Genomic DNA, 11,532 nt, shown 5'->3' with positions numbered 1-11,532 from the left:
AGAGGCGATAATGGTGATCAGCTAGCAAATGGACCCCTTCTGCGAAAAGCGTTAATACTGATCTTGCCTCGCTGCTGAGGTCACATACGGCCTCTGGCTTTAATAGAAGTGATATGCCAGAGCCGAAAGCATTAAAACAGGCACCCACCTGTGCTTGGGACAGCGCTTGGTCACGTTTAATGACCGAAGGAGATAATACCGCTGCCAGCTCCTTGTTGAGCTTAAGTGGGGCCAAAGCTGCTAGATCGTCCTTTGTCTCGAACTTGGTCAGGAGTGTTGCGTAAGTCGTCCCTTAAGCCTTCCGAGCTTCCGTTTGAATTGAATTTAAAACGATTGGGTTCCAAGAGGATGATGCTGCAGGAGCCTGGGCCTCTCCAAATAACTCGTTGGCAAAGGAATGTGATTCAGAAGTTAGAATAGCGTCTTGTGCTTCTGAGAGGTCGTTGAGAGGTGATTCCTCGACTATGTTATTAGTAGGCCGAATTTCATCCTCCCGTATCTGTATGGCCACTGGTGAGGCTGAAAAAATAAGAAGAGGCAGAAGAAAACCGTCGCTTATGTCCTCTCTTTGCCAGAGATAACCTCAAAGCCTGGGTCAACAAGAGGACATACCTGGTACAACGGCCCGGTCAGCTTGTGCGACCGTCGGTTCTGCCGTGCTCTGAGGCAAAAGGCGTAGCCATTGAGATCGCTGACGAATCCTTAAAGGATTGACGGGCTACCTCCGCTGATAATCTAACCTCAAAAGGTTGATTGCGCGAGTGCGGGCTCAATTCGCCTCCTCGGCGAGAAAAAAATTTGCGCACCTGGTCTAGCAGCTCCATCGCTTTCTCTGTAGAACGAGATCTGTAAGCAGGAGATTCCCTCGACAACTGTCTATCCGCCGACGATCCTGAAAACCGCTATCTTTTCTTTCGTCGTTGGTCTCGCGAGTGCGATCTTTTGCGATTTCGCGAGCGATCTTGGGATCGTTCCGAGCATTATCCCTGTGATGCCTCGAACTTTTCTTTTTAAGCTCAGACATCGTCAACTCGAAGAAGAAACCACAAGCTGTTGTCTTCGGTAAGCGAACAGAACACAATGAAATGGCAAAGCGCGCGCAGCGCCTAGGGCGTACTAGGCGCGCCACTCATTTTGTTTTCAAAGTGTTTTTTGAATGCTGTTGTCCGGGCGCGTGCAGGGGCACGACTACACACATGGGCGCCCATGAGAGGGGGCAAAGGGGGGCATATGCCCCCCCCCTGGATTTTCATATTTTAATTTTTGAATTTAGAATGATTTTATAATTACCAACCAAATAATTTTTGTTTGTAATTTACAAATTAATTAAAAATAAAAATATACGTAAATATTTGTTTAAAAATAATATATGGTATACAGCAGGCATGGCCCCGTGGGCGCCCACGAAGCATGCGAGGAGGAGAACATGCTCCCTCTTCGCACGGTTGCTTCTTCCCGTCTTTCCTTCTGACTCCGCGATCCACCTATCCCCTCCATACGACCGCTCTCGGTTCCTACTATGCTACAGTATGTGCACGTGACTCGCGCGTGTGGAAGGGGAAGCGGAGAAGCTCGAGCTATAGTTTGTGGGCCATGCCTGGTATACAGGGTATTAAAAATTTCAAACGTAACAGGTGGAATATCTTGCAAACAATACATTTTAGAAAAATGTTTCATGTACAAAAGTTGTAAGGTTTGGAGGGGGACAAATAATGGTAAAATTAATTTTTTTTTTAATTCTACTTTTTAAGGTCACATGGAGGTCATCGCCATTTTTTAAATGGAATTATATAATTTTTTTACATAGTATGAAGTATGATTCTTCTGATTATTCTGCATACAAAAGTATTAAGGTAGAATTATCGAAAAATCATTAGTTAACAAGATATTTTATATATTATTTTGGCATTGAAACATTTTATATCCACGGGAACTGCTTCCGTTTTAAGAACGAGCGAACTCATTGATATTTTTTCTTCTGGAAGTCGATAGCGTTTCTCTTTACGGAAACCTCGAGCTCGAAACAGTGCAGAGTGTCAAGAGCGATCATCACTTGTTTCATCGTTGCTTCCAGCATTTCGATGAAACATTTTAGTCGTTCCTACACAGTGACAGTGTTCACCTTGATACTTTTAGGAATTCAAATTTGATATTATCCCAGTGCCTCCGTATATATAAATTCGGCCTTGTGCTATTTTACATTAGACTTTCATACTACGTTTTTCATGCAATAAAAATAGTGGCACTCTATGAAACACAAAAGTGTATTTATATGTAAGTATACATAAGTTTATATTATTACCTGTAGACATTTACTTAGAATTTATATATGTTACAGTAAATGTGCTAATTCGGTGGATGTATGCACTTACTAGTCAATCTCAATGTATATACCTATTAATTTGATAAGTAAATGTATTTACAAGCAACGAAATTTAAACTTTTACTGTAAGATTCGCCAAGTTTATTATTTCAAAAAAAGAATTTATTTCTTTTTTCTTTTACAATAATGTCTTAATTGTAGTTTACAATTAAAGATACAGAGTTTTCACTTTGACGAATAACGAAGAACTGCCGCTGCGGTTCCTGATGCCTATATTTATATGGTGATGCTAATACGCATTTTCTTCTTTCGTTGCATTCTTTCGAATGATATCACCTTTTATCAAAAACAAAACTTTGAAACTGAAAGGTTCGATTATCTAAATGGAAGTTTCCTTAGTAATGGAAAATCCGATCATTAGTCATATAACGAAGAATGCCCTTAGTATCTATCTAATCGAAAAAAGAAAATGGTATCTAATCATTGGTAATGTACATTCCAAAAAGGAATACGTGGCCGCTGCCCACATTACCAGTAAAAGCATACATTATATGTCTACTATATTGTGTTATAGCAAATGTATACATTGTCTAGTAAATGAATACATTTACTGAGAATAGTAGATATTTTTATACTTACATTAGTTGATACTTTTGCTAAAATCTTACATAAATGCATATATCGACTAGTAAGTGTATACACTTGCTGAATTTTACGCTTTTACTGTAACATATACATATATTCTTAGTTTTTGAGAGAAAAACTTATATACTGTAGAGTAATTCCTATTTGCAGATCAGAAATTATTATGGATATAAGAAAGTTTTTTCAAACAAAAAGGCCAGCAGCAAATAAAAATGAATTACCATCACCCAAAAAATCTCATGGCTGTGACATGAAAAATGATGACAACAGAAGTGATAGACACAAATCACCGAACCAAAATATTATTGTCAAAGAAAAAGAAACCCGGGATACTTTTGTAGCGCCTTGTACAAGCCTTAAATCCGAGCATGTTACATCTGAATCGTCTGAATCTGATAAATTATTGCATGATATTGGTAACTACATTGAACTCAGTAATATTTTAAAACTTAACGACGCAGAAAAATATGATTTGTTGACAAATCCTTGGAATCCTGATAAAACGTATAATTTCAAGGATGATCTAGGGGAAAACCAAAACAGATGTTTTCGTTTGGAATGGTTATACCAATATCCGTGGTTAGCATACTCCAAAAAACTAAAAGGTGCTTTATGCGTACATTGTATACTATTTAGACCTAGCATAAAACGAGGAATTCAGGGAGCATTTATCACTTTCATTAAATATAAAGATTTTCACGATAGTGCTAAAAAACATTCTTAAACGGAATGGCATAAAGAAGCAATAATGAAATCAAAATTATTTAGCGATGTTATTACAAATAAGAAAAAATCAATAGATTTACAACTCAACGACGCAAATAACGAGTTAATTGTGAAAAATAGAGACAAACTGCGTTCAATAATATCGAGTATCGTTTTTTGTGGTACTCACGATCTAGCACTGCGCGGGAAACAGTCAGACTCAGGAAATTTCTAGGATCTATTGAAATTCAGAATTGAGGCAGGTGATAGTGTTTTGGAAGAACATTTTAAAACTTGTACAGTAAGAACAAAATACACTTCGCATCGAGTACAAAATGAATTGCTTAATATCTGTGGACTTGTCATACGTAAAAACATTATTGAAAAGATTAATAACGAAAACACCATTGCATTTTCACTGCTCGCGGATGCAGATATTTCAGGAATCGAGCAGCTGTCGATAGGGGTCAGATTTGTAGAAAAGAATAATGATAGCGTTTCAACCAGGATATGCGAAGAGTTTCTCGGTTTTGTTCCTCTAGAGAAACTTAATGCAGAGCATATTGCATTAGAAATTCTCTCATTTTGCAAGAGAAATGATATAAATATGTCAAAATTAGTAGGTTTAGGCTTTGATGGATGTTCAACAATGGCTGGTACTAAAGGCGGCGTTCAAAGACTAATTCGAGATAAACACAATAAAGCATTATTTTTCCATTGTGCTTCTCATAGACTTAATCTCGTGGTGAATGACCTGAATATTGTGCGTGACGTTCAAAATACTGTTGGCACCATAAAAGAAGTAATCAAATTTTTTCGTGAAAGTACTCTTCGAAGGAATTTAATTTGTAACATTCCTATGTTATGTGAGACACGGTGGTCCGCAAAATACAAGAGCATTAGAGTGTTTTCTGAAAATTTTATTGAAATTAAAAAGGTTCTCGATTCTTTACCCACAAACGCTGAAGTCAACCGTGCTACTAGAGCTCGAGCACAGCAACTGTCAAGTGCTACATCAGAAATTTCTTTTATAGTATGTATGCAAATTATTGCAAAATACTCTGTAATGCTTGAACCTGTGACTAATGCTCTTCAAGGTATTTCTGTGGATATGATTTCGGTTCAAAATGTAAATATTTTACTAAATACATTCAGGAGACATAGAGAGTCTGATTTAGATAGCACTTTCGACATTATATTTAAAACTGCAACAGCAGTTGCTCAACATTTTGAAGTAGAATTTAAGATTCCAAGGATAGTTGGTAAACAAACATATCGTGCAAATTATGATGCCAAATCTGTTATGGATTATTACAAAAAGTCTATTTTCATACCTTATCTCGATTCTCTCTTAAGTTCATTAAATTTTCTTCTCAGTTCATTAGATTTTCTTCTCAAAATAATGCTGCGTTTTCGCTTTACAATTTGTATCCATATTATCTCAGAAAAAAGAATCAGAAAGAATTTATGGACACAATTAAAATAATTAATGACTTCTATCACATAGAAAACTTTAATGCAGAAGCTGAAATATGGTATAATTATTGGAATAATAATGACATCGTTATAACAGATGAGACATTAATACTCGACTTATTGCAACACTGCCAATTTTTTAAAGCAATAGCACAAGCAATGGAAATTTTAATTTGCCTTCCACCTACTACCTGCACAATTGAAAGATCATTTAGCACTTTGAGACGGGTAAAAACTTGGCTCAGATCTACGATGAGTGAAGATCGTTTGGATAGTCTATGCATGTTAAGCATCCATCGGGCATTTGTTTTTAATAATAAGGAAAGTTTTGTAGCAAGTGTATTAGACGTATTTTCAAAAAATTCAAGAAATTTGAAATTTGCTTTTTCTAAATAATTATTTTTCATCGTTTCATTTATATCAAATGAAGTATTTATTTTTTAACCCTTAGTCCTTCGCACGTGAACAAAAATTGTGTGTGTGTGTGTGTGTGTGTGTGTGTACACCACACACACGCACGCACGCACACGCACACGCACACGCACACACACACACACACACACATATATTTATATCTAAGTATATGTACACTCTGCCCCCCCTTGAAAAAAGTTATATGGACGCCCATGACTACACAGTTATTAATTTTCATTCGGACGAGACATAAGGGCATAATTATAATTTGCTTAGTTGTATTACAGAAAAGTATTTACAAATAACATAATAAAATAATACTTTTCTTTATTTAATTAATTTGATAGTACATAATTTTCATGATCAACATTTCCGTTGGAAAACCTTAAAACTGTATTGTGCAATAAAGTAATATTACAAACCATTATTAGAATATTATTATTAGAATATTATTATTTACAATTCCATTTGTTCGATGGTACGCAATTTTTGTTCTGAAATTTTGTTATCAGTTAGGAAACAACTCTCGAAAAAGTTGCATTCTACGATCTACTTGTATTCCCCAATCAATATTTTCATTTGGTTCATTATTATTAGCATTTACTACATCATTATCATTATATTTCACAAAATCATATGCATCATTTTCATCAATGCAATAATTGTGCAGGATACAAGCGCAAACAACTGTATTTGTGATAAAAGGCATATGTCGGTATTCATTAAAAAATTTTATTCGGCGAAAACGTCCTTTTAAATATCCAAATGCACGTTTGATTACCATGTACTGGTACTTTCTCGGTGTCGGTTACGGGATTTTAGGTTCAGGGGGTCAATCATGTAATTTCACGTGGAACTTTTCACGTTTCACTTTTCACTTTTCACGTTTCACTTTTCACTTTTCATTTTTCATTTTTCACTCATAGAGAGTTCACGTGAATCTTTTCACGCACAGCGATTATGTATGAATAATGAGCGGAAGTTTAGTTTGCGTTCCAAAATTCATCTTTAGAGGCTCTGTCATCGTAACTGGAATAATAAGCATTTTGCAATATTTATCTGTTTCTAACTAAACGTTTTTAACTAAAGATATTCTTGTTAATAAAATCTAGCAAAGTAAATATGAAAATATTTTACACGAACAGAATTTTCTCTTAAAATTTATTCTCTCAAAATCATAGTAGTTGTGAAACAATATGGATCTCAAAGAATTGTACCATAATTTTAGTAAAAATTAATCCAATTTAGTTAAATTAATAAAGTAATAGTAAAATTTTAACTATTTTATATTAAATTAAATATTGGTTATTGTTTCTCCAACCGTGCCTGCTTTTACAGTATAACTGCGTATAACCTATAAGTTATAGATTATACTTATAACTCATCTAAATTTTTCTAATAATAAAATATTTAATTATGAACGTAACTATAAAACAAAAAGAAATATTATTAAACCATTTAAAACGCAATCCCGAATTAATGAGAGGGAGAATAGAGCGAAAAAATGAGAGCCGTTTAAAATTAGTAAGATTAAGACCCTATTCTATTATAGAAATTATAAAAAATAAATAAATTATTTAACAAATAACATTTTTAGACTAAATTGTGGGATGAAGTTGCACAAGGCATAAATACAAATACTGACGGCCCTCAAAAAAGTGGCAAAGAATGGGCAAAGGTAACATATAAATTTTATTTTAGTATTATAAGATTATTTAGTATTATAAGTTATTTAGTATTATAAGATTAAATATTATTTATTTATTAGTAATTCTATAAAATAATTTTGTTAATACATTTTTATAGACATGGAAAGATATAAAAAGCTATATATTAAAAAAAGAAGCGAAAAGGCGCAGTTATGTGCAAGGGACTGGTGGTGGTCCACCTCCTAAAATAGCTTTTTCAATATTTGAAGAGGAAGTTTTGGAATTTTTAACTCCAGAGGCAGCAGGCTTAGAGAACATACCAGAAGGTGGAATTAATATAGAAGAAAATTCCATTAATATTTTAGAACAAACTGCAATAGAAGAAAATATTACAAGGCAAGATGTGCACATAATTACAGATAACGAAAATGTAGATAACACTAACAGTATAGAAGAGATTGAAAATATACCACCGTGCAATCCAGAAATACGAAAAAGAATTAATACATGCAGAGTAAATAATACAATCCGAGGTAATTTATGTAATAAAATAATCTTACATATTAACTCTTTGCAAACCAATTAATGGGCTTTGAGGATTTCATTGTTTTTTTTTATTTTGACTTATTTGGTAGACGGTGTACAAGTAAAATAAAAAATTGTTTCAAATTATGCAACTATATAATATTTCAAAAGTAGGAAGAGCATATTTTATAGCACAATTTTTTCAGATTTTATAGATTCTAAAAACTCTGTAAAAAAACAATGTTCTTTCAATGATTTTGACCTTACTACGCAGTAAAAAATAAATTTGTTTACAGAGGGTTAATATGTGTCTTTCTAATACATCTAATAATACTTTTTCTAATTGAACATTTTACATTTATAGGAAACTCAATGCAAATTTCACATAATATATTAGAAATTAAGGAAGCAGAACTGAAACTAAAAAGGAAAGAAATTAAATTGAAGAAAAAAGCATTAAAAGTGCAAAAGAATATTTTATCCGAACTATCAAAAATAAAAGAAGCTTTAAAATTATGGTCTGAAACTGAAACTGTAATATGAAAAACAGATTTACCAAAGTATTACTAAAAAGTGATATTAATCTTATTAATAATTTTTTTCAACTTAGTATATATTTGTTACTATAAATGATTAAGGATTTTTTTTTCAACTTAGTTTATATATTTGTTAGTATAAATAAGAGATTAAGGATTTTTTTTTCAACGTAGTTTAAATTTATTATTATAAGTGAAATATAAAGAATTATTTTTTTGTTTAATTTTTTTGTTTTATATATTTTTATTTTTTTTTGTTTTGGGTTACAAGATGCATAAATTGATAAGACTGTGCATAAAATTGTGATATTAGTTTTTATTTTATGCAATGTAATCGTTATGGCGCCAAGTCGTGACCGCGCCTCCTGATGTAAAATATTCAGTATATTAGAAAATATAGAACACAATTTTTATGTAAAATATCTTTCTATTATTGTTTCTCGCACTACATTTCCTCTTCTACGCATATTTGCATTCATATCATCTGCTTCAATATTCACTTCTTCAATATCTTCTCTGTATATTTCAACATCCTCAATGCCATAATGTTTTGCAATATTGTGGAGTACGCAAGTCGCATTTACTATAAGTCCTGAAATAAATAAAATAAATGTATAATATTTTTTATATTTATTTAATTTTAATATTTTTTATAAAATATATAAATAAATTACAGTACCTGCAAATTCTGGAAGATAATGTAAGCCTCTTTCTTTTCGCAAACATCTCCAACGCCCTTTTAATACACCTATTGTTCTCTCTATACAACATCGTGCTCTAACATGAGCCTCTGTATATAACGCACCTGGAGATCCTGGTGCCTCATTTAATTTTGGAGTCATTAAATATGGCAATAAAGGATAGCCAGAATCTCCTAGAAAAGAAAACACATTTAGAAAATAAAAATATCAATCTTAATAAAATTTAAAGTTAAAATTTATACAAAATACTTAAAGATTATATATATATATATATATATATATATATATATATATACACAATTTTCTCATATTTTTAAATTTAATACTTTATTGGAAATAATTTTTAAATTTTTAATATAAATTTTAATATAAATATTAATTGTAAAAATTATACCTAATAACCATGCATTTCTTCTTCCATTTTCATATTCGTTTAACATGTGCCTCGATAACCGAGACGAGCTCCAAACTCTAGCATCATGTGTCCGACCTCCATGATTTGCCAATACAGCTAATATTTTGCCATAATAATCACTAACCTAAAATATAAAATGTGTTTTTATGTATGTTCTATTTTATTAAAAATTTTATATTCTATAAAATATTTCTTAGAAATATCAACGTGATTAGAAATAACGGATGATTTTACCGCGAGCGTTCGACATTTTCCATATTTTACTTATGAACGAAATAATATTACGTCCTCGAATAAAATACAAAAAATACTAAATAATTTTTACTTACTATCATAACATTTAATGAATGATATAATTTTCTATTTATATATAAATGCTCTCTTATTTTAGCAGGTGGCGTAATCGCTATATGTGTACCATCTACAGCTCCTATTACACCTGGGAAATTGGTGTTAATCCAGAATCTGAAATATGATAGTTTATTTTAATATCATATTTTATATCATATCATTTTAATATTTTCTCTTACAGAAATGTAATATTGTCAATATTACATTAGTGTAAGGGTTGTATAACATAAGAAATTTTTTATGTTGTAAATGTTCTTATATCTTAATAAAAATCATAATTTAAAAAGTCATAAATAGAAAACTGTTTTTTAATGTTTAAAATTAAAGAAAATAATATTTAATAACTCACTGTTGTTGGATTGCTTCAATTTCATTAGCTTGCACAGGAAATTTTATCCATTGCGGCATAATAATATTTATTGCATTTATAATTTCATGTAGTACTCCACTAACAGATGCCTGACACATACAGCTTAAAAAGTCTTGTCCAACTCTTTTTTGGTAAGACCCCGAACTCAAGAAACTTAATGTTGCTAAAACCTTAACAATAAAAAAGAAAATAGATATAATAAATATTTTTTTACAATAATTTAAAAAAGTCAAGAAGGTAAATTAGAATTTGTAACATATTACATTTAATATAATAAATTTATTATGTTTAATATAATAAATAATTGTTTGTATTATTTAATCATATTTTACCTTTAATTCAAACGGAATTGCTGTTGGTCTTACAGCTCTTTGCACGTAAGGTTGTATACCTTGACACAATATCATTACAGCATCTTTTGAAAGTCTGTGGATTAAATATGTTAAAAGTTTTTATGTCTTCATATTTATCTCATTAAATAAGACAAAATACATAATATACAAAGTATATAAATTTTAAATTCTATATAAATAATTTTTATTTTAAAACATATATATTTTTACATCTATATAAGTTGTATTTATAATATGTTTTTATTCCAAATTTCTTAACTTTATTATTTTTTGTTAAAGTATTTTGTTACTTACCGATATAAAGAAAGAAACTGCGAGTCCGGAACTTCAAAAGGATTTGATGCATCACGCAGTTGTTTCCTTCGAATTTTTAACAAATTTCTTTCTTCTTCATTGGCAATCTGCAAGACCCACCATGCAGCAGCCATTATAACTACAAAAACACAATATAATTACCATTATAATTACATCCAAAGTAACTACTAGTTAAAATAGTTAAATAATAAATATAAAATATTTTATAAATTTTAAGATATGTAATTGTTATTTTTTTTCCAAATAAAAAATTTAATTATATAAAAAAATTGTAAAAAAATATATTCATAAATAAATAGCAATATTTCTTAGTTAAAATATATTTTTATCTGCATTTGGTGAAGACTCATTCTATATAATTATCAAAATATCAACTTGTCAAATACAAATATCAAACCTAATTATATCACAAAAGCATTATTTTTATTAATGTATGTACATTACCTTTTCCTGTTAACGCAATGCAATATCAAAAAGGTTAACCTCTTCAATAATACCTCTTCAAACTTCAAACTGTTGCCACACTGTTACCACACTTTCATTCTTATTTCAAAATACATACAATTTATTAATTCCCTAAATTTTCACCTTTTCGCCATCACGGCTGATGGCGAAAAAGTTCACGTGAAAAAGTTCATATTTCCGCTCATGAGTGAGTTACATGATTCCGTGGAATCGTACATGATCGTGCAGTTCACGTGAAACTTTTCACTTTTCACGTTTCCGCCCTAGGGAAAATGTTACATGATAGACC

The 11,532-nt window shown here is 31.2% G+C and overlaps 1 protein-coding gene across 1 annotated transcript; it reads right to left on the bottom strand.

Moving 5' to 3' along the window:
- Nucleotides 1-8,569: 8,569 nt before the first annotated feature.
- Nucleotides 8,570-11,419, bottom strand: LOC105204334 (putative nuclease HARBI1). The gene is made up of 8 exons (XM_039459298.1): nt 11,223-11,419; nt 10,758-10,896; nt 10,443-10,536; nt 10,090-10,280; nt 9,719-9,854; nt 9,369-9,513; nt 8,953-9,147; nt 8,570-8,865 (listed from the first exon to the last, which is right to left on the bottom strand). Exons 2-8 carry the CDS (start codon nt 10,889-10,891, stop codon nt 8,684-8,686), a joined length of 1,077 nt encoding a protein of 358 aa, XP_039315232.1. The 5' UTR covers nt 10,892-10,896; nt 11,223-11,419; the 3' UTR covers nt 8,570-8,683.
- Nucleotides 11,420-11,532: the final 113 nt, after the last annotated feature.

This window comes from Solenopsis invicta, unplaced genomic scaffold (genome assembly GCF_016802725.1).
Source record: "Solenopsis invicta isolate M01_SB unplaced genomic scaffold, UNIL_Sinv_3.0 scaffold_22710, whole genome shotgun sequence".
NCBI classification, from domain to species: domain Eukaryota; kingdom Metazoa; phylum Arthropoda; class Insecta; order Hymenoptera; family Formicidae; genus Solenopsis; species Solenopsis invicta.
The sequence above is the reverse complement of the archived record's forward strand: the minus strand, read 5'-3'. Positions and strand labels throughout refer to the sequence as shown.